Source organism: Podarcis liolepis (assembly GCF_965112155.1).
Source record: "Podarcis liolepis genome assembly, chromosome: 5".
NCBI classification, from domain to species: Eukaryota; Metazoa; Chordata; class Lepidosauria; order Squamata; family Lacertidae; genus Podarcis; species Podarcis liolepis.
Window position 1 is genome coordinate 16,348,318 of NC_139556.1, and position 24,132 is coordinate 16,372,449.

The 24,132-nt window shown below is 45.9% G+C and overlaps 1 protein-coding gene and 1 long non-coding RNA gene across 17 annotated transcripts in view; one reads left to right on the top strand and one right to left on the bottom strand.

Annotated features, from left to right (window-relative positions):
- PAX2 (paired box 2) overlaps positions 1–8,395 on the top strand; it is a 155,424-nt gene extending 147,029 nt beyond the window's left edge. For 5 of the 14 annotated variants that reach the window (XM_083502735.1, XM_083502729.1, XM_083502727.1 and 2 more), the window contains one exon: positions 4,654–5,589. In XM_083502735.1, the coding sequence (XP_083358861.1) occupies positions 4,654–4,730 (77 nt within the window). In that variant the 3' untranslated portion in view covers positions 4,731–5,589. Of the gene's footprint in view, positions 1–4,653 lie in introns of all 14 variants that reach the window. The other 9 variants (XM_083502736.1, XM_083502730.1, XM_083502734.1 and 6 more) reach the window with 3 other exon arrangements.
- The window catches only part of LOC310706644, a 28,709-nt gene continuing 10,004 nt past the window's right edge, over positions 5,428–24,132 (bottom strand). For 2 of the 3 annotated variants that reach the window (XR_014525992.1, XR_014525993.1), the window contains exons 3-4: positions 6,337–6,465; positions 5,428–5,553 (exon numbers count right to left, since the gene is read on the bottom strand). This is a non-coding gene — a long non-coding RNA (uncharacterized lncRNA). Of the gene's footprint in view, positions 5,554–6,336; positions 6,466–8,742; positions 8,924–24,132 lie in introns of all 3 variants that reach the window. The other variant, XR_014525994.1, reaches the window with a different exon arrangement.

Below are 24,132 nucleotides of genomic sequence, written 5' to 3' on the forward strand. Positions count from 1 at the left end.
CATTTGCTGGAGACACGGGGAAGGGTTAACACTATATCGGGGGAGTCTCCTGCCGAGGCACGTCGACTAGGAGCTCCCCCGGGTCACCGCTCTGGGGCGTGCCTTTGGCCCTCACCTCCATAGGCTTCGGACAGGGCCACGCCCCCCGGAGTCCTTTAATGGACCACCCTTCGCTCACTGGGGGGGAGGTGATGGCGTTCCTCCCCCCCCACACACACATCCTCTTAACCCCTTCTTACCAATGCCTACCGCCAATGCTGAGAAGTTGTGACGAGTTGCTACAAGGTAGGCGAAAAACCAAAAGGCTAGAAATTGCCAATTGGGAAAAATTCCTACCATGCCCCTTGCGGCGACAGACCGAAGTCCATAGCAAAGTCAAAGACCTACCTAAGGCCCACTTAAAGGAAGGGAGGGTGGGAAAAACGTGAGGGCGAGCCGGCGAAAAGAGGGAGAGCCCCCTCTGCACCGGCCCTAAATAGGACAGGCCACGTCCCCCCAGCCAGCCGATTAGCTGGCTGGGGGGGGGCAGGCCCGGCCAGGATTCCCCTGCTCTCACGGGGGCTGCGACCAGCCCCCGCTCACGTGGGGTGGGCATGAAGCCCGCAACCCCACCTCCTGGGCAAGCCGGAAGTGGCTTTCCCACCTCCAAATGACTCCATCATTTAGCCATCAGCTCAGTTCATTGTTCCTGGCAGTTAATAATTTGAGGATGACATGATCATTTATACAAATGAGGTACCTTTAGTTATTTCCCCCCACTCCACACCCCTGCCCACTTCTCTAATTTGCAAGGCTATTTATTTATTTATTTGAACAAGGTATATACATTGCTTAACACCAAAGTTTCTAAGCAGCAAACGGTAAGGTTATAAAGAACGTACCGTTGGCAAAATCAGTTAACAGAAAACCCTATAAGACAATGGGCATGTTTGATGGTGTGGAAAAGAAGTGGGACCAAACGGCTTAAAAAGCTTTAGTAACTTACTAATTAGATAAAGGTAAAGGGACCCCTGACCATTAGGGTCCAGTCACGGACAACTCTGGGGTTGCGGTGCTCATCTTGCTTTACTGGCCGAGGGAGCCGGTGTACAGCTTCCGGGTCATGTGGCCAGCATGACTAAGCCGCTTCAGCGAATCAGAGCAGCGCACGGAAACGCCGTTTACTTTGCCACCGGAGCAGTACCTATTTATCTACTTGCACTTTGAGGTGCTTTTGAACTGCTAGGTTGGCAGGAGCAGGGACTGAGCAACGGGAGCTCACCCTGTCGTGGGGATTTGAACCGCTGACCTTCTGATCGGCAAGCCCTAGGCTCTATGGTTTAGACCATAGCGCTACCCGTGTCCCTCAACTTAGTAATAGTCATAGTTTATTCCAGGATCGTTAATATCTCACTATTACTAAGTTAGCAAAGCTTTTCAAAACCTGAAAATGGCAGGTAGTGGTGTTCAGACAGCCACATACCTCAGTTTTTACAGGACCGAACTAGCTAGAAACAGATTGTAGTCCCATAGAGTGTACTAATTCTGGAACTGTTTCTGGTAAACTGGTTCTGTAGGGTTTTGTAGCTTTTCAGAAACCTGCAGAACCTAACTGAGCAGAAAACAACAGAGATAACAACAGAAAAGAATGTGTGCAGCACTCATGCAACTTTCAGTTTTCCTAACAGCTATGTCTCCAGCTTGCCGCCCCCCCCCCCTTTTATGAAAGGCATGTGAAAAAAGAGGCTATGGAAACTCCTGTTGCAAAAGTTTGCCAATTTGGCAGGACAGGGTGCGGCCTTCTGGACCACCATGATAACATACCCTCCAACATTTCTCCAATGAAAATAGGGACGTCCTATTCAAATAATAATAGTAGTAGTAGTAGTACATCACCCATCTGACTGGGTTTCCCCAGCCACACTGGGTGGCTTCAAACATCTATAAAAACATAATAAAACATTAAACATTTAAAAACTTCCCTATATAGGGCTGCCTTCATTTGTCCAAGGTTGTACACTTACTTATTCCCTTGGCTCGGGGGGGTTGCATAACTCCATACCCTCCAACATGTCTCCGATGAAAATAGGGGCATTATAAGGAAAAATGGGACATTCTGAAATCAAATCAGAAAGTGGGACAACTTCTGTAAATCCGGGACTGTCCCTGGAAATTAGGAACACTTGGAGGGTCTGTTATAATAGAAGATAGGATGAGTAGCTCCAGACTCCAGCATCGCTGCAATTTACTTAGGCAGGGCAAGTCTAGCCCTCCTACAGACTGCTACTGGAAGACTCAGGAGTCAGACCAGATGAGGATTAGTTAGCCCTAGACCCAAGATGACCTGCAACATTCCCTCTCACAACATCATGCTCTCTGGGCATTTTAGAGAAGCATTCATGCACAGGCAAAATAAATATTATTGAGTCCCTCCTGTGTAAGCACAGAACCCCAGAGGGTTTTATCCCACCCACTTTCCCACGTGAGCTCCCCTGTGTACTCACAGCGAATTCCAAAGTATCCCCATCTCTGCATGCCTGAGATGAAGGCCTCACAGCTATTTACAGAGCCATTTATCCTAATATGAAACAGATTTGAGACAAGAGTCTTTAATTCTCACGGGGCTCTTTTCATTAGCTTCCATCTCTTTTCTGCATCTGATTAGCCCCTTGATCATGTAAACGCATCAGAAATTGAAGTGCGTTAAAAGCAGTTGTTTACTGACTGTGTGAAGAAACTCAAAGACAAGGATATCTTCCACCTGCGAAGGTATTTCTCCAAAAAGCCACGGGTGTCTTACCTAGTTGATTTGGCTGTTACTGAGCACCCTTTCCTTTCCCTGGTCCTACACACACCACCTAAAGAATCTGACCAGTTCCTCTGGACACATCGTAAGAACATAAAAACAGCCCCGCTGCATCAGAGCAAAGGCATATCTAGTCCAGCTTCCTTAATAGGCAACTTAAGGCAGAAGGAATAGAAGCAATTTCATACTTTTGCTGGTTCAGGCCCTTCCTACACCTTCCCCCTTTCTGACGCGGGTGACGCTGTGGGTTAAACCACAGAGCCTAGGACTTGCCGATCAGAAGGTCGGTGGTTCGAATCCCCGCAACGGGGTGAGCTCCCGTTGTTTGGTCCCTGCTCCTGCCAACCTAGCAGTTTGAAAGCACATCAAAGTGCAAGTAGATAAATAGGTACCGCTCCAGCGGGAAGGTAAACAGCGTTTCTGTGCGCTGCTCTGGTTCGCCAGAAGCGGCTTAGTCATGCTGGCCACATGACCCAGAAAGCTGTCTGCGGACTAACGCCGGCTCCCTTGGCCTATAGAGCGAGATGAGCACGCAACCCCAGAGTCGGTCATGACTGGACCTAATGGTCAGGGGTCCCCTTTACCTTTACCTTTACACCTTCCCCTCTAGTCCCTTAAAATTGACTGCTAACAGCCAGACACACTGATCCATTGCACCACATGCTTCAGGTTTGTGCTCTTCTGGTTTTGTTGTTGCAAAAATCAGCCTTGCCCTTAGCGGCAGCCAAAAGCCCTTTTGCAAAATATGTCACACTTTTTTACGAACTCCCCCTTGTCCATCAATTTAATCGCTGTCTGCTTTGCAGCTTTGTTTTAAAGGCCCACCCCTTTTCCTCCCCTGATTTTCAACACCCCTGAATATTTAACACGATACAAAGAAGGCTATGTACCTTTAATTAAAAAAACCAGATCAGTCCCTCCCCCCACTAGAGTGGACCAGGACACCCAGGTACAGTGGTACCTCGGGTTACATACGCTTCGGGTTACATACGCTTCAGGTTACAGACTCTGCTAACCCATAAATAGTGCTTCAGGTTAAGAACTTTGCCTCAGGAAGAGAACAGAAATCGTGCTCCAGCGGCGCGGCGGCAACAGGAGGCCCCATTGGCTAAAGTGGTGCTTCAGGTTAAGAACAGTTTCAGGTTAAGAACGGACCTCCGGAGTGAATTAAGTATTTACCCTAACCCAAGGTACCACTGTATTTTGGAAGCTTGGAGCTCTTAGGTATCATCAACAGGCTCACAAAGGAAGGTTTTCAGCAGCATAACATTCCTTACAAAACATTCTGAATTGTAATTGTGGTGGATCAGCAGAGAGGGTTCCAAATCTGACATTTAGCATCCGTGAGGTGCTTTTGGGGAAATATTCCTATGAATGCAGGCAAGTGGCAACTGCTACACAAGGAATCTATATTGTGGGGCCCAATAAATAAATATTGTGGGGCCCAATATTTTGCCCCACCTAATCAATCACAAGACGCATACCATTTGAATGGCAATGTCCATCAACTTGGACCGACCCCCTCAAATATTTTACTGGGAGGCCAAAGGGACCTCGGCCTCTAGGAGTTGGATCCTATGAATCTAGGTTATCCTTCTGAACAGCATCTAACTGGAATCCAGAATGCAGCTGCCGCGCCAGAACTCTTTCTGTGTGACTAGCACTATGTAATTTAGCAAATGCAGGTTCCCTGTTCTTTATATTGGCCACTAATGAGTCCCCATCCTTGGGTTTCTGTCTCTAGTTCCTTTTAATATGCCTCTCTCTCTCTCTCTCGCTCTCTCTCTCTTTCTCTTCCTTTCTTTTCTTATTTTATTTTACTGTATGTCCTTTCAATCAGTCCATTCTTCTCCTGTGTTAACTTTCAGGTTCCCCTTATTATTATAGTGCCACATCCCGGGGCTCCGCACCTCCCACTGCTGCCGCTGCCTATGACCGCCACTAGTTACCATGGAAACCACATGAAACTGCAGGGCGACAGCCTAGGCCTCCATATTGTACCTGTCTGATGAACATTCTGCGCCGCTCGGAAGGATGAAGAAAACTTTCTCCGTGTCCCTCGCCTGCCCCTTCTGCCCCCTCCGCCCTCTTTCAGACTGCAGAAACGTACTGGAATACCGCACATTTTTGAGAACGTCACGCCCCTTGTAACCCAACCAAGCTACTTCACTGGATTGATGGCAAAAGCAGGCCTGCGGCCAGCGCTCCTGCTCCTGTCGCTATTGCCACTGCAGTACTTCAGACCACCCCACGCAAATTGTTCCTCGGCTCTCTAGCCTTCCATGCGAGGCTTCCCAAACCTCTTAAGCCAGAGGGGAATCTGAGCAATATATAGCCTGCACTGTCGTCTTTTGGGAGTGGTATGGACAGAAGGTAACGAAGGAGAGAATGCTGCGTACCAACTCATTGTTCTCCCCCAAGAGATCGTCTGCGAAAAACATCTCCGCATGATAAGCGACGGTTCCCGGAAGCCAGAGGGGACCAACTCTGGCTCGGTCTAGCAAAGGGGGAAAAGACCTGTGTCATCCTCTCTGTGTGTCCGACAAGGGTTGTTTTGTGTGACCCGTTTCCCTCCCATTTCCTCCGTAGGTTGGTTGCATAAGGCCTTGGTTTCCTTACCGTTCCATCCGAAGAACGACTGCGTCCGATGTCATAACCTTACGGGCTGGAGTTGGGACGGCAAGTCTCTTACACACATGCACACACCCACCTACAGCCAAGTCAGACAGGAGGATGGAGCGATGTCAACCCGCTGGCAAAATGAAGAACTATATAAATAGATATATAAATATAACTGTTTTTAATGCTTTGTCCTGAAGGTCTGTAAAAAAACAAAAACAAAAAAAGGAGGGGAGGGAAATGAACAAATCCCCCCCCCCATTTTCTAAAAATCAAAAAGTCCTGGCAAAAACAAGCTGAAATAGCTCCCCAGCCTGAATGGCAGACATGAAGAATAGTTCTCCCTTTCCATTCCTAGGTTTCATTCTTTTTCTGTTACGCGCCGGAGTTGTTACATGCATGGCGGCGAGGAGTGCAAGTGTATTCTGTGGGGGAACTTGTTCACCTAATACACAACTCCAGCAAGATTTATGAAGGAAAAAGCTTAAATCCCCCAGCGACTGGTGTGCCACATTTCATTAATCACTGCTGAAGGGGTAGAAACATTTCGGGCATGTGACACTGGACAAAAACAATTCCAGACTAACTGGGAATGTTTTCTGGTTCTCTGTCCTTCCATTTCTGCTATACCAATATGGACTAGAAGTTTGGGGTAAAGGGGGGGGGGTGTTTCTACTCTCCATGGAGCTGTGGTACTCTGAAATAGTGGCATACAGCAAAAAGCAGGTGTTTTATCCTTGAACCTCAAGCTTGTTTTAACTGAGTCTTACATCAGTCAGCACAGCAACTTCCCTGTTCCTGGGGGCTGTTCATTTCCTTGTTTCTGCATGCCTAAAAACTGAGCAGAATTTGGATTTCTAAGAAGTTCACTCTTTTTTTTTTAAGGCTAATTTCCTGTCTTTGCGGACCCATAGATAAAAACACGCAGTTACCGTTCTTATAAAAGGTTGCTGCAGCAGAGAGGTGGAATCCTGCATCACTCTCCATCCTCTTATCTTGGCATCCGCTTTAAGTTCCGTAAGCAGCGCTCGTCTCCTCTTGCAACCACACCATGAAATATCCTATGGTTAAAAAAATCCCAAATTATGCAAACTCTCAAAATGCCAGGATCAAAATAAACGTGCAGATTGGAGCCATTTCGTGCAGAAAGGCACATCTGCATTAACTGATGGTTTACAGACATTGTTTTTGCATGTGGAATTTGCAGCAGGGTTGGCTGTGAAGGGTGACATTTAAGCAGAAGATGGCAGAACAAAATTTGCTCACATTTTATATTTCATAAATCTGGTGTGTGGTGAGCAGTTATCAACAGGGGAAAGGGAAAGCATGGGGCGAACACAACATCCTCCTCCAGTTTACATCTCCAGAAGGCAGAGTGCGGACCAAATTTCAAACTAGTGCAAAGCAGGTTTTTAGCCCTGTTTTCTTTTTCTAAATTGCCATATCCGAGGGTAATAAGAGATCTCTGTATTTGGGGCAATACTTTGCTTTATAAACCCCTTTTATAGGGATCAACAAAGCATGTTGATCGCCAGGAATTCCAATGGCGCCTTTCCATTTTTCTCTGTCACCTGCTTGCCCCAGGTGAATTGACCAACTCTCTTTTAATTCACCTATATTTGTCTGAGATGATTCAAACAATTGTTTGCTTGTCACAGACACTCACAAGAACAAGCTTTTATGTTCCAGGCCTACAGAAATTACCTATATCCACATCTGTGCTATATACTGTATGCTGTTAAAACCCCCAAATTATAAGGTTGTAGCAGGAAATCATTCTGTAAATATACCTGCTTTTTTATCTCATCCAGTGCACACAAAGAAATATTGGGCAAACAGAAACTGTTTCAGTGCTTCCTCAAACCTCATCCCAAATTCAGCCTTATCCAGCTAGGGTCCCTACATCGCTCAACAGTTTAAACACACACACACCAATTGCTCATGCCTGTATTTATGACTCTGTTTGGGGAACGGCACATGTAAGATAGCCCATTTGACTAGTGTTAAATGTACCCCCAGAATGTCTGGGAAGGAAAATAGCTAACTGGGTCAACTGAAAACTTGTTAGGTCCTCGAAGCCCCAACTTTGGCTATCCGAGAAAAGAGAGAGTATAAGAACACTGACACATTTCACCTACTTAAAATTATCTGGTTCAGGAAAACACAAATAAAGGAAGATGCAACTGAGAATAGTCTGACCTATCATTCATGGTCTTTTACTTAGACTGGTAGAAAAGAAGGGGAATATAGGTCTGTCCATAACCACTGGCTTGATTTGGGGCCCGCTGACATAGATAAGATTACATTGATTTTGATTTGGCCTGGCTTGATCATAAAGAGAGTAAGCAATTCTATTTGGAACGTCCTGTGCAAAGGACTACTAGGCTGAGTCTTAGTCTTGCCACCTTGTCTTCTGAAGACCCACCTGCAAATGTGTATTACATTTGCCAAAGAATTTCTTGTGTTGGCCCCTGCTGTTTTGCGTTACAGTTGGTGGGTTGCATTGTAAAGCAGTATTATAGTTAAGTTTAGTAACCGACAAGGGGGATTTACATGATGATATTCTACGGAAGACAACCATCAATATTCATATAGATTCAACTGGACTGGACTATGCTGGAAATGCAAAAATTATTTAATATTTTGTTATTTGCGGGGGGAAATTTGCTGCTTTGTAGGAAGATGATGTTTGTAATGTGAAGGCAATTCCTCTTGTATATAAGCCCATCCTCCCATCTTCATCATGCTAGTGATTGAAACAGGCTCACCTCATCGTGTAGATAAAAGAACGCACCGTCTGTACTGTTCGAATCGCATTGTGCTCACTGAAAACAAAGCTCTGTGTTCAATAAAGCACAGCACAAACTCGGACTCTGTGGGAACAAACAAGCCTGACAAGGCCTTTTCCCTGGCAACCTCCAGCAGCCCCCGCCCCCCCAAAAGTGGTTTACTTTACCACTACTCTCTTTTTTTAATAAAATAAAAAAACCTTTAAAAAATTGAAAAGGCAGGGAAAGAAAAACACACAAAAAAAATTGAATGGGGGAAAGTAATCTCTATGCAAAAGAACAAAAATGAAAAAAATGTTAGCATCTTTTGCATTTCTGCCCATGTGTCCTGATTCCTCTACTTTTGCTGCCATGGTATATTTCTCCATTGCTCTCCCTATGGTTTTGCTCCCCTTCCACAGAGGGCTGTCTGATGGCCAACGCAAATAGGTGAATTGAAGACTTTGGAGGGGGTTTTTCCCCCTTGGGACCTTATTTGGGCATGCTGTGCCACCTTGTGCTTTCTGTTTCCCCAGCTGTACAATAGGAATAAAAAGAAAACACCCTAACCTGGTGGGGTGTTGTGATTCTTTGCTTGCTCGTATCGCCTGAATATTTGGACACACCTTTGGAGAGAAATCTCGGGGGATGTTTCGGGTTGGCAACCAATATTACCCTCTGTTATCTCCCTCTCGTCCATCTTGTCATGTTGTTCTTCCATTTAACTGGCCTCTTCAGCTGCATCTCCTCCCTAAATTCATCCCAGGTAGAAAAAGAAACAACCTTGACTGTATCTACTTTTCATATATATATATATATATATATATATATATATATATATATATATATATCTTTTTTATTAATTTTCAGCAAAAGAAAAATAGATAAACATTTCCACTTTACAAATTTTCTCCTTTTTGGACTTCCATCAGCCATTCTGACAATCATCCGAATTAAACTTTTTAGTTACACATTTCCTACATTTCGTATTGCCTTTTAACAAACCTATCCACACCTGTTTTCCTTTCTTACAATATTTCTTTAGATTTTTACAGAGCTTCTTTAAATGCCGCAAACGTTATTTCATTATCACTTAAACCTCCCCAGTATTCAACGAATTTTCCCCAGTCCTCGATAAACTTTTGAGACTGTATCTACTTTTCTGTGTTGGGGGAAAGGATCCCACCAGCTCTTGCCACTGACATAGTCCACAGGGAATATGAACCACAGCCTTCGTTACGACAACCAGGAATGGCTCAGCTGCAGAAAGGGGGAAGCGGGAGGGCGGGGGGGGGAGTTTATAGAATGGTAGGGATGGGAGGAGCAAGACAATTTCTGTTGCAATAGACATCTTCTGTAAGTGTTCTTTAAAAGAATAGTGTCTTTAGTGGTGATGAACCCTCGTGGAGAGACAGGGCTGTTGCATGTTTTCTCACCCATGGATAGTGACAAAATACAGAGGAAAAGATTCTGAACTAATCACAGACCAATGTGAAGCTATTAAACTGTCAAAAAACAAAAAAACAAAACAAATGACACTCTTATCTCCTCTTGAGTCTTCCTTTAAAGAAAATCTGAAGTATTTTCTCGCACTGAACTGTCTAAAATCATTCATAACCTTTGCGGTAAGAGCACTTACATGTGGTGGCTTGGTTTATTTTGGGGATAAGGTAAAGGGACCCCTGACCATTAGGTCCAGTTGCGGACGACACTGGGGTTGTGGTGCTTATCTCAATTTATTGGCCAAGGGAGCCGGAGTACAGCTTCCGGGTCACGTGGCCAGCATGACTAAGCTGCTTCTGGCAGACCAGAACAGCGCATGGAAACACCGTTTACCTTCCTGTCGGAGTGGTACCTATTTATCTACTTGCACTTGACATGCTTACAAACTGCTAGGTTGGCAGGAGCAGGGACCAAGCAACAGGAGCTCACCCCATCGCGGGGATTCGAACCGCCAACCTTCTGATCGGCAAGCCCTAGGCTCTGTGGTTTAGACCACAGTGCCAGAAAGACAAATGTGAGTTACATAGCAACTTGGAACCAGTACTATATTTCTAGAAAAAGAGGTGCCATGGACCCTCCGTTGTTATCTCAGAATGGCAATGGTGCCCACCTGAAAGGTGCCAGAGCTCCAGTGAGCTCCTGCTGGGGATAAAGGCCTGCTTGGAATTAACCTATTTTGGATCCTACCCACACAAGTTTCTGCCCATTTTGTTTCCACACATTTTAGGGTGCAGAGTAATGAAACTAAGAAAGGAGGAGCCACGACTGCTAGGACCTTCTGTCCATGTCACCCTCCAAGCTGTTGCATCTCCACCTGGCCATTCTTCATTTCTTTGTTTTTCTTTCTTATCTGCCCAAAACCAACCAATTTCTTTTTGTGTCAGCCTGTGACATAGAGACCCATAGCTTGCTTATCTCTGTTTGCTCACTTCCTCCCAACCCGGCCTTTTATTTTTAAATTGAGGCAGCTCTGAGATCTCCAAGTTAAGGGATATCCCCTACAGTAACCACAAGGACCAGCCAGCACTTGGTTAAGGTAGGTTGACTTGATCCCTACTGTCAGCATCGCCCTAGAGCCAGTGCATCAACTGGACTCATGTACCTCAACCCCGACTGGGCTGGGCGAGCTGGGTAGCACCGCCAGAGACCTCCTTCTCGCAGGAACAGGTCACAGTGCTGTGGACTCACAGCTTAGAGCTGAGAGCACCGGATTCACAGTCTCAATAATACAGTCGTTGCGCACCAGAGTTTTGCAGAGTCTTGCAGAGTATAAACCACTCAGAGAGCAGCTCTGTAGAATATCTTCCTTTTATTCTATAACTACAACTATGATACAAAGCTATATACAGAGCTGAATATTCTAAGCATAAATCAATGCTACACTGAGAGTCTGCAGCTGCTCTTAGCAGCAATCCTATCTCTAGGATCTCCAACACTCTCACTTTCTCCGATACACTGACTGACTGACTCTCTCTCACACACACTGATATGTTGCTGGGCAGAATAAGTAGATAGGCAGGACACGCCTCCTCCTCTCTGGAGAGTCAGCAGAGACCATCAGGAGATGATCAGGAGATTCTTGGGTATGGGAGGGGTGAAATCTCCTCACCTACCTGAACTGTAAATTGGCACAAGATAATACAAGTGTGATAGTCAATGCTAGTCTTTTCTGAGCAGTGCTATTTTTGCCGAAAAAGATGCTCTGGAGCTCACCATGAACGCCTCTCTTATAATGGCAATGGTGTCTACCTGAGAGGTGCCGGAACTGAGTTCCAGCTGTGGGGTGAAAGCCCTTACTCTGAGCAGACCCACTGAAGTTAATGGACATGACTAGCTTGGGTTCATTAATTTTAAAGGGCCTATTCTGAGTTGAAAACAAACCATAGTTTTAACCACAAATTTAAGTGGGTGGGCAGCCCAACTCTAGAAGGTCTAAGCAGTTATATATATATATATTTAAGGCAGTGCTATTTGTGCTATTTTAGATGCTTCGTGAAAGTTTCAAAGGCAAGAGGACTGGAATATTGGTGGACCAAAGGTAGGGCTGGGAAGGAAAGGAAAGGAGGGAGTCGAAACTTTGTATAGTTACTTAACTCCTTGGCTCGGGGGTCACACAACTCCACACCCTCCAACAGTTATCTGGTGAAAATAGGGACATACTAAAAAAAAGTGGGACATTCCAGGATCAAATCAGAAACTGGGATGGCTTCTGTAAATCCGAGCCTATCCCTGGAAAATAGGGAGACTTGGAGCGTCCGCAGCTCTGTCGTGCAAATGCAACAAAAAGGCCTTTGTTGCCACTATTCCTGCCACAGTACAGACCTAGAAATGAACTCCATGCCGCAACCTTGCTAATCAGTAACTCATTCTAGAGATCACCTAGGCTGGGGGGGCAACAAATGTGGTGCTCTGCAAATGTTGCCATTGCCAACAGCCTCTGCCACCATGGCCAGGGGGCAAGGGATGGGCATTGTAGCCCAACAACAACTAAAGCAGTGTTTCTCAACCTTGGGTCCCCAGATGTTTTGGGATTACAACTCCCATCATCCCTGAGCTCTGGCCTTGCTAGCTAGGGATGATGGGAGTTGTAGGCCAAAAATATCTGGGGACCCAAGGTTGAGAAAGGCTGATCTAGAGGGTCCACAATGACTTCCTCTCTCCAAAGCCACCAGCAAAGCAAAGGATAAAGGTAAAGGTAAAGAGACCCCTGACCATTAGGTCTAGTCATGGCCGACTCTAGGGTTGCGGCGCTCATCTTGCTTTATTGGCCGAGGGAGCCGGTGTACAGCTTCCGAGTCATGTGGCCAGCATGACTAAGCAGCTTCTGGCGAACCAGAGCAGCGCATGGAAACGCCGTTTACCTTCCCACCGGAGCGGTACCTATTTATCTACTTGCACTTTGACGTGTTTTCGAACTGCTAGGTTGGCAGGAGCAGGGACCAAGCAACAGGAGCTCACCCCGTCATGGGGATTCGAACCGCCGACCTTCTGATTGGCTAGCCCTAGGCTCTGTGGTTTAACCCACAGCGCCACCCGTGTCCAATGGCCAAATCTTGAAAACTGTTGGGTCTAGGATTCTTCATGACCACAATAGCCACCCAGCCCCCATGGAGGCTATAAGCTACAATGGGTCACATTTGTAAAGAACCAGTCTGATATAGGGACACACAGATGCAAATCCCTGGCAGGGGAGAAAACTAGGCTTTATTTCACCCGGGTCAAAGACCCAGTTTCATGCACACACCTTACACACATTTGCATACACACAAGCAGGGAGCTTCAATGGCCCCTCTCTGGAGGCAAAAAAACCTGGCTAGCCCCTCTGTACCTATGGCCCTGATCCCTTGGTAGCCATTAAACTCACCTGGTGAATGACTGTCTAATGCAATTAGAGTGTATGACGAAACACAGGGGCAAGAGAGCCTGCTACCCCGCATTCATTTCAGAAACTGTGGTGCAAAAATGTAATTAAGAAATTTAGACGGTAATGGCACTCCACCATAGCTATCAAAGAAGTTACCACCACATCTAAAGCTCTCCATGTGAAGTACTAGATACAGATAAAATTAATTTTTGCATTCCTTCCCTCACAAACTAACAGCATGATGTTGCACCCTTTATTTTAAAGTAGTTTGAATTGCAGTTGTTGAGAATCCAATTGTTCCACTGAACAGTAGTAGATTGGAAAAAAGATTTTGCATTCATTAAAATTCAATCTGGACGAGAGCCTGATCTTAACCTTTAACACTTAGAGGGGGAAAGTGTTCACACAAGCAGTAAATATTGAAACTAGAGCTGTCAAGGGCTTTGTTTGGTTTTTTGTTGATTAACCACCTCACTTTACCTTACTAATGAATTCATGAACCAAGGAAAATAAATATATATAAGTACTGAAGTCCAACCTTCCTTATTAACCAATTTATGCTTTCGCTTCACTATATGTTATCAACAAATCCTTTCTTATTTGGGAAATTAAATGGTTTAAAATGCACTGAGCATGAAAAGACACCAGGAATCTACTTTGCAAAAGTTGGCATAACCCCTATTTGCTGAATCACAAGATAAGTTCCAGATGAATATTGCCAGCAATTACATGGATGCATTGATTAAAGCATTCAGCTCTAATTTCCATTCTCCTTTATGGGGATTTCCATCCCTTCTCTGATTAACTAAAACTGTGGCAACACTGTTAAATATTGGCTTCCATCAGCCACCTTTTGGCATAAGTTGTTAGCCTGATGTTCCAAACTGGCTGGGGAGAAAGTCCTGAATTCTCTAGGTTGTCTTGTGTACTTACAGGGCATTTTCAGGGCCACCTATCAGTGGTCTAGAGAATGTGTATCCCCGGCCAAACAGTAAAATCTCACACAGAGGCATGGCTATAAAAGACCATGTCCTCACACTGCATGCTTCCTGAGTGTCACGTGGCAGGACATAATAAATACAGCAAATAAAAAGTAGCCGCATATCCTAAGGCCTTCCTTGAATTGATGCCGGATGAGGATGAATGCCCATCACTCAAGATCGCAAGTCCATAAGGCATCGGGACAGAAACAGAACTACAGACCCTCCAACATTTCTCCAATGAAAATAGGGGTGTCCTATTCCATAACAACAATCATCATCATCATTTTATTATTTATACCCTGCCCATCTGACTGGGTTGCCCCAGCCACTCTGGGCAGCTTCCAACATATACAAATACCATATTTTTCACTCTATAAGACGCACCAGATCACAAGACGCACCCAGTTTTTGGAGGAGGAAAACAAGAAAAAAAATATTCTGAGTCCCAGAAGCCAGAACAGCAAGAGGGATCGCTGTGCAGTAAAAGCAGCAATCCCTCTTGCAGTTCCGGCTTCTGGGATAGCTGTGCAGCCTGCATTCGCTCCATAAGAAGCACACACATTTCCCCTTACTTTTTAGGAGGGAAAAAGTGAGTCTTATAGAGCAAAAAATACGGTACATAACAAAACATTAAACAAATTTCCCTATACAGGGCTGCCTTCAGATGTCATCTAAAGGTCTCCTTGGCTTGCGGGTTGCATAACTCCATACCCTCTAACATTTCTCCAGTAAAAATTGGGGTGTCCTACCGCACCCTCCAATATTTCTCTGATGAAACTAGGGATGTCCTAAGGAAAAGCAGGACATTCTGGGATCAAATCAGAAACCGGGACAGCTTCTTTAAATCCAGGACTGTCCCTGGAAAATAGGGACACTTGGAGGGTTTGGAACTATCACTGAGGATCCAGGCAGGACTGAATGCTAAGCCAACAGACCCAAGGCAATCATGGAAGTTTCATGGCAAAAGGAAGGAATACCAGAGTCCTCACCTGGAAGGAAGGAAGAAGGGTAGCTGTTTGAATCTGGGAAACGTGGCAGCAAAGCAGAAATCAAAGTTTGGGAGTGCATGAAAAACCAACACAGCAAAAGCAGCTGGTGGCTTGTTGTACGGTTAACCCCTAAATTAATAGATTGGCTAATCAGGGCTTTGGTTGTACTCAGCCAACCCAAATTTGCTTGGTATGAGCAGTTTAATAGGCGTAAAATTCCAGCGCTTCAGCCATGGCTCAGTATGAGGAGCAGCTGTTTGTTGGGCTGATTTGATGGGTGCTTTCGTTTGTTGACTTTAACCCAGTTATCTCCCAATGACATCAGTATATTTGGCAGCCCATGCTGGCTTTCATCTCGCTCCAGGTAGTTAAGCCATTATAATGTTTTCAGGGTGCTAAGTAAAGGCCAGCCTTAGCACAGTACCCCAGAGAAGTGATGCTGCTATTGGGAATGCACAGAGGCAGAAAATCCTTCCCACTTACCGTATTTTTTGCTCTATAGGACACACCTGACCATCGGACGCACCTTGTTTTAGAGGGGGAGAACAAGAAACGAAAATTCTCCCCCTCTCTGCTCAGCGCCCCTTCAGCGAAGCGATAGGAGAAACGGAGCCCCTTCCATTTCTCTTCCCACTTGGCTGAAGGGGCGCTGCGCAGCTCTCCCTCTCTGCTGAAGCCAGGAGAGTCTTGCTCTCCTGGCTTCAGGCGGCTATCCCTGAAGCCTGGAGAGTGAGAGGGGTCAGTGCGCACCGACCCCTCTCGCTCTCCAGGCTTCAGCGAAAGCAACGCGAAGCCTCCAGAGCGCGGAGGGAGCGCTCTCTCTGCTCTTCAGAGGCTTCGCTTTGCTATCGCTGAAGCCAAGGAGCCTGCATTCACTCCATAGGACGCACACACATTTCCCCTTAATTTTTGGAGGGGGAAAAGTGCGTCCTATAGAGCGAAAAATACGGTACTTGCTGCTTGTCTTTTCAGTGTTGGCCTGAGAGACATGCGGATTTCTCACCTAGACCTCTTGGTCTAGTAGGTGGCATGGGCAGAGATATGCAGCAGAGCAAGGATGGGGAACCTGTGACCTTCCCGTCATTGTCGGACTCCAGCTCCCATCAGCACCTGCCAGCACAGCGAATGTTTAAGGATGATGGGAGTTGTAGTTCAGGGTCGTCCAAAAAGCCACAAGTTCCCCATCCTTGCCTCAGGGAATACATTATCTGTCGCTATGCTTAGTCTGTTCGGGGAGGCCCAATTCACCTTTTGCCTGAAAGGTTGATCACAGAGCATAGTTGTCAGGGAACTGACATCGGAGCAGAGTGGAGAGGCTAGGCTCCCAGATTCTGCCGGAGAGGGAACCAGTAAGGGAAGAGAGAGAACGTCCTCTGGGGAAAGAAGTCCAGGTGACACCAGGAAGAAGGGAGAGGCAGAGAGCACTTCGGAGGGGAGGCTCCGAGACTCTTCCAGTGAAGTCAGTGAGGAGAGTGGAGGACCACCGCTTGGCACGCCCACTCTGCGCAGAAGGCTTCCGCGCAGAGAGGCGAGGAGGAGGTTGTCCGTTAAGGAATTCTTATGCTGGAGGAAATTTAGGAGACACCCACTGACGGATTCTACCAGCGACTGAGGCAGCCGCGCAAAAGGGCTGCTCAGCCAGGGAAAGACGCAACCACCCCTAAGCAGTTGGAACAGGTGGAGGTTTACACACAAGCAACCCCAATTCTCATGATAATAGTTCTATGACTTCATACCCTCCAACATTTCTCTGATGAAAATAGGAACACCCTATTAAATTATTAATAATGTTAATATTAATATTAATATACCCTGCTCATCTGACTGGGCTACCCCAGCCACTCTGGGTGGCTTCCATTATCAATTATTATTATTATTATTATTATTATTATTATTATTATTATTATTATTTTATTATTTATACCCCGCCCATCTGGCTGGGTTTCCCCAGCCACTCTGGGTGGCTCCCAACAGAACACTAAGAACAGAATAAAACTTCAAACATTAAAATCTTCCCTAAAAAGGGCTGCCTTCAGATGTCTTCTAAAGGTCAGATAGTTATTTCCTTGACATCTGATGAGAGGGCATTCCACAGAGCGGGCGCCACTACCAAGAAGGCTGTCTGCCTGTAACCTCACTTCTCTCAGTGAGGGAACTGCCAGAAAGCCCTCGGAGCTGGACCTCAGTGTCCGGGCTGAACGATGGGGGTGGAGACACTCCTTCAGGTATACTGGGCCGAGGCCGTATAAAACATTACAAAACTTCCCTATACACGGCTGCCTTCAGATGTCTTCTAAAGATTGTATAGTTACTTATTTCCTTGACGGGGGGGGGGTGCATACCCTCCAACATTTCCCTGATGGAAATAGGGACATCCTAAGGAAAATTAGGACATTCCACTATCAAATCAGAAACTGGGATAGCTTCTGTAAATCTGGGACTGTCCCTGGAAATTGGGGACACTTGGAGAGTCTATTATTTCTCCTTTATAGTGTTACAAGCCTTCCTGAGGGCCTATCAGAGTGCAGGGTGTGTGCTTTCAAATTTAGATGTAACAGCAGTAAAAACAAAGGGGAAAGGGACAAATTGTCTTCCTTTTTCAAGTACCCTTATAACCTTAAGAGCCAGAAGCACCCTTTCTTTCCTTCACCCCCTTTTTTCGGTTAATAAAACAAAGGATTATTGGGCAGCCATACCTGTGTTAGAGCGGAAATTCAAGGTGGAATCACAGAAAGTCCCAGCAGTACAGATCAAAATGGTGGCAGCTTCACCCACCTTTCCTCATTCCCACTCTCCCCTTAATTTCTTCCTTCTCTTCCCCCTACCCCCACCCGTACCCTGGATGCTCAGCCAATTCTAATTCAATTTCTCTGCCTATTGTTTATTTCACGGTCCCTGTGTAAAGTGTCAAATGCTGATGTTCCGTCAGGCCCAGAATGTCGTTTGCATTTGTCATTCACTCCTTGTTAAAAAATAAGGCTGGGTTGCACCCGCCTTGGCACGCTCTGCTGGGAAATTCCCTATGGTGAAATTAGCCCGTTTAGATGGAAAGTTTTGTGTCACTCCCCTGTCTAAATTGGCAGATCCGGCTCTTCTGCAAAACCCAGTAAACTGTGAACTTTGATGCACCTGCCAATCAAATGCATATTTTGCAAGCAAAGCCAGATGACAAGAGCAGCGGAATGGGCTCCTCCGATTGGCTGGCCTCATTTAGGCATATCAGAAGATGCTTTCCAGTCACGCAGTGCAGCCCTCTAGTCCCGGGGACCCCCTTAACAGAATCTGTCCTCCTCGTGAGAGGAAGGGTGGGAGGACAGAGGTGTTGCAGGAGATCGCAGTGCAGTTTGTATGCAATAGGCAGCCTGATCCTATTCTGCTGGGCTTTTCTGAGCGGCAAGGAAACAGAACCTTCTGCATCACGGCATCCTTTTCAAAGCCAACTCATTGGTCACAACACAGCTGAGGAAGATGAACATGTCCTTTTCACAGTACTGGAGAGCAGCAATAATGTTACCACATGTTGTTGTTGTTTAGTCATTTAGTCGTGTCCGACTCTTCGTGACCCCATGGACCAGAGCACAGCAGGCACTCCTGTCTTCCACTGCCTCCCGCAGTTTGGTCAAACTCATGCTGGTAGCTTTGAGAACACTGTCCAACCATCTCGTCCTCTGTCACCCCCTTCTCCTTGTGCCCTCCATCTTTCCCAACATCAGGGTCTTTTCCAGGGAGTCTTCTCTTCTCATGAGGTGGCCAAAGTTACCACATAGGCAGGGATAAAAAAAGAATTGTACACTTCACAGTTTAACATGAACCTGCCTCATCTGTGCTGCCCAAAACCGAAACGCAGCTATGCTGCAAAATTCGCCCTTCTCCAAATTGTGAAGTGCTGTTCTTCAGCCAAATAGTGCACATGCACACACCTATTTACAGAAAATAACGTGGGAAATGCTTTATATAAGTCAGTGCTATTTTTATAGAAAAAGAAGTGCCGGAACTCACCCTGAACTTCTCCCTTGTTCTCTTATAATGGCAATGGCGCCCACCTGAAAGGTGCCAGAGTTCTGGTGAGTGCCAGGTTTAAAAAAGCCTTGATATAAGGGGCAATGCATATATTACGGGAAAGACAAAAACTGCAAACTGATGCAGAAATGGGCTTAGCTAAACTGAAGATTTGGAAAATGAGAAACTGAAAGAAACTGAAATTGACAGATTTGTCCATCCCGATGGATTCCAGAAGGTTGCAGGTGGAAATGGAACAAGACAACACAGCTCCACAAAAAGTAGGTGGCAGCCAAAGCCAGATGGGCATAGACCCAGGGGCACCTAAGGACTGAAAGGTGGCCATCCCTGTGCCTTGGCAGTACGTTCCTGTGAAGACCAAGTCATGGTGCAGCCGTTCTTCACAGCGATGCTTCACAACTATAATTTTCTCTCTCCGTGTTGGGAACACATCAAGTGCAAAGCAACCGGAAAATATCAGTACAACGGCTGGCAGAATCCGAGACCAGGGAGAAGAGTCGGTGGAAGAAAATTGGAAGAAATCTAAAGACTATTTACAGAAATATTGCAAAATTAATGAATGTTAGAATGATGTCAGAATGAAGTTAAGTGGTTTTAGCAGCACTGTTATAAAGGAGTATGTAAAAATGGTTTGTTAACAGGAGAGAATCCAAAGTTATAATATATTAAATTAAAGGATTAGGATAAAAATAAAGAGGGAAAGGGTTTGCTGAATTACCTAACTGAACTGGAATACAAAAAAGGGAGGTGTGAGGAGGTCAGGGAAACAAGTAAATGAAAGACAAGACATGGAAAGATTGATTTGTTTTTAAATGTTTTTATTTTTCTGTATTTTGTATTTTTTCTTCTCTTTTCTATTTTTTGCTTTTCTTATTTTTGTAACCTTTTTTGAAACTTTAATAAATATCATTTTTTTTAAAAAAAGAAAATATCAGTCCAACGGGACACCTCAGTGTTTCGGGGGGAAAGGAGAACATTCCCTGTTTAACTGATCCCACAGCCACTCTTGAATTTCCCTCTTAGGTGAATGAGTCCACCCTTCCATCTGTTAAGGTAACTTCTCCTGCTTTTGGGGATGTGGAGAATTTGTGCAGAAAACCCAAAGCAATACTATGCACACTGCACTCGGGGGACTCCTCTTGCCTCTACCTGGAGAGGCTGCCCAAGCTCAGGCGGTGAATTTGTCAAGCTCACAATGCTCAGACAGAATATTAACCAAGTGCCATTTCCTCCAAAAACTCTTCTCTGACGGAGAATATAAAGTGAGGTTCACTTGTGCAGTCAGCATTATACTGACCAAGCTGCTTTACAGGTTCGTGTTCCATGGTTATTTAATGTTAACTCAACTTAACATGGCAAAAAATGGGAAACTTAAGAGATACTGAAACTGACAGATTCCTCCTTTCCTATGAAGCGGCAGAGGTTCCAGTTAAGGTAAAGGCAAAGGTACCCCTGACCTTTAGGTCCAGTCGTGGACAATTCTGGGGTTGCGGCGCTCATCTCGCTTTATAGGCCGAGGGAGCCAGCGTTTGTCCGCAGACAGTTTTTCCGGGTCATGTGGCTAGCATTGAGGAGATTTCACCCCTCCCATACCCAAGAATCTCCTGACCATCTCCTGATGATTTCTGCTGACTCCACAGAGAAGAGGAGGCGTGTCCTGCCTATTTACTTATTCTGCCCAGCAACATATCTGTGTGAGAGAGAGAGAGTCAGTCAGTCAGTGTATCGGAGAGAGTGAGAGTGTTAGAGATCCTAGAGATTAGATTGCTGCTAAGAGCAGCTGCAGACTCTCAGTGCAGCATTGCTTTATGCTCAGAATATTTAGCTCTGTATATAGTTTTGTACCATAGTTGTAGTTATAGAATAAACGGAAGATATTTTACAGAGCTGCTCTCCGAGTGGTTTATACTCTGCAAGACTCTGCAAAACTCTGCTGCGCAACGACTGAAGTATTGAGACAGTGAATCCGGTGCTCTCAGCTCTAAGCTGTGAGTCCACAGCACTGTGACCGTTTCCTGCGGGAAGGAGGTCTCTGGCGGTGCTACCCAGCTCGCCCAGCCCAGTCGGGGTTGAGGTGCAAGAGTCCAGTTGGTGCACTGGCTCTCTAGGGCGATGCTGACAAGCATGACTAAGCCACTTCTGGAGAAACCAGAGCAGCGCACGGAAACACCGTTTACCTTCCTGCCGGGGTGGTACCTATTTATCTACTTGCACTTTGACGTGCTTTCGAACTGCTAGGTTGGCAGGAGCTGGGACTGAACAACGGGAGCTCACCCCGTCGCGGGGATTCGAACCGCCGACCTTCTGATCGGCAAGTCCTAGGCTCTGTGGTTTAGACCACAGCGCCACCCGTGTCCCTAGAGGTTCCAGTTACTTTACCTTAAAAAGCTCTGCCACCCCTTGGAGGGGCAGTGGAGCTGCCCTTCCCCTCTCGCTGCAGGAGACAAAGTCACCAGAGGGGGCAGCAGAGCTTTTGTCAACATTTGGAAGCTGTCTCCATTTTTACCCAGAACACATCGTGGAATCATGGAAGGGACCCCGACGGTCATCTAGTCCAACCCCCTGCAATGCAAGGATCTCAGCTAAAGCATCCATGGCAGGTGACCACCCAACCTCTCCTTAAAAACCTCCAGCGAAGGAGAGAGTCCACCACCTTCTGAGGGAGACCGTTCCACTGTTGAAGGTCTCTTACTGTCAGAAAGTCCTTCCTGGTGTTTAGTCGGAATCTCCTTTCTTGTAACTTGAAGCGATTGGTTTGAGTCCCACCCTTCCAGAACAGGAGAAAACAAGCTTGTTCCCTCTTCCATGCGACAGCGCTTGAGATATTTGAAGATTTGCTATCGTATTTCCTCAGACATAACATGTTCAAAACCATCAGTCCTGACCAGAACCGTGGGGTTTCTTAACTATATTTATGAGTCACCCTAAAACAGAATTTATTTGGGCAAGGGTGTGTGTGTCTGTGTTAAAAACAGGGAACTTGAAACAATATCATAAAATACTGTTGCACGTCACCCCAGTATCTGAGAAATGAGAGATTCCAGGGGTTGCAGGCACCTATCCAGTTTCCTTGGAAAGAGGGACAGCAGAGACACTGGTGTCTTCATGATGTATGGTTCATTTACACAAATCACAACATGAGCCTAAGATGGAGGGGCTCACAGCATTAACACCCCAGAAGGTCTTGCTTCTCCCAAAGCCACAGCCTTGGATTCAAGCAGAAATCAGACATGGCTCTCGCCCTCAGGTTTCCTCCTGCTCTCACACTGTTATGTACTGAGTTGAATAGGATCCAAAATGCAGCAGTCTGATTGGTCCTAGAACAATAGGATTCAGAATGCAGCAGTCTGATTGGTCCTAGAACAATGCAGCAGTATGATTGGTCCGCAGGAGCCACCCAATCCAGCTCCAGGTGGAAGTGAATCCACAACCTGATTGGCCTATAGGAGAATTCTGGAATCAGCCAATCACGTGCAGCCCATTGTGTAAATAATGTATATAAAACAGATATTGTGGGGGAACTTCCATTCCTCCTCACTACTATGAGCTGAATAAAGAGCATGAAATCCACTTTCGACTCCGAGTATATTTCACATACACTCAACTTCGGCTTTCCCCTCGGGCAGCTTTCTTTCTTATATTTATGACCCATACTTGGGGGCCATTTCCAAGAAGCTGGTCTGGCTATTCCAACAGTTGAATCCTCCGTTAGATTTTAACCCTTGCTGGATCCAGGAATGAGAAGGGACTCAGACATACAGCCTAAACCACCCCCCGAAAAAACCAGCTCACAACAATACAATGAAATCCAGCAAGCGAGATCCACTGTGATTCCATCTGATCACAGTGAAAACAAAAGCAATCTCATAGGGCTAAATGCCCATCCAAAAAGGTAAAGGACCCCTGACAGTTCAGTCCAGTCGCAGACGACTCTGGGGTTGTGGCGCTCATCTCGCTTTACAGGCCGAGGGAGCCAGCGTTTGTCCGCAGACAGTTTTTCCGGGTCATGTGGACAGCATGACTAAGCTGCTTCCGGCACAACGGAACACCGAAACCAGAGCAGTGCACTGAAACGCCATTTACCTTCGCACCACAGTGGTACCTATTTATCTACTTGCACTGGTGTGCTTTGAAACTACTAGGTGGGCAGGAGCTGACTCTGAGCAACGGGAGTTCACACCATCATGGGGATTCGAACTGCCGACCTTCTAATTGGCAAGCCCAAGAGGCTCAGTGGTTTAGACCACTGCGCCACCCGCATCCCCTAAAACGCACATTCTATCTGACTTAAAAGCAAATGCTTTTCAAAAATCCAAATGATGTTGAATGGGTTAAATGATTTTACAAGCATTCAAAAAAGTAATACTTGTGGTCTTCTATGAAAGACAATTTTGCCAGGACATGCAAGTTTTGAGTATTTTCAGAATATGTGAATGCCTTCTCGTGTTCTAAGCCATATCATGCTAATTTAAAAGAAGGTAACACGAGAGACTAAGTATCAGTGGTAAAGAATAATATTTTCATCTCCAGCATAGTAATCATGGTAATACTGAATTCCACCTGCAGTCTACTAATAAAGACTTGGCCAAAGGTTCTCCAATGAGGACTTCTAGCTGAAGGCAAAGCTGGCCTCTTTCACCTTCAGCCGCTGTCGCTTGTCTCACAGTAATGGCCTCAGCACTCCTCTCGGGAGCTGCCCTTCACACCTCTGAATTGCCTTAGTTGGAAGGGACTACAAGGGTCATCTAGTCCAACCCCATGCAATGCAGGAATCTTTCGCCCAAGGTGAGGCTCAAACTCACAACCTTGAGATTAACAGTCTCATTCTTTACCAACTGAGCTATCCCTACCTCATTCCAAGGGGGATTGTTGGAAGGGGATAGAATATAATTTTCCATTTGGTGATCAAATAGTGTGTACAACCACCATATCCAATTTGAAGTGGAGGAAGGAAAAGGGTGAAGGTAAAGGTAAAGTACCCCTGGACGGTTAAGTCCAGTCAAAGTCAACTATGGGGTTGTGGCGCTCATCTTGCTTTCAGGCCAAGGGAGCCGGCGTTTGTCCACAGACAGCTTTCCGGGTCATGTGGCCAGCATGAATG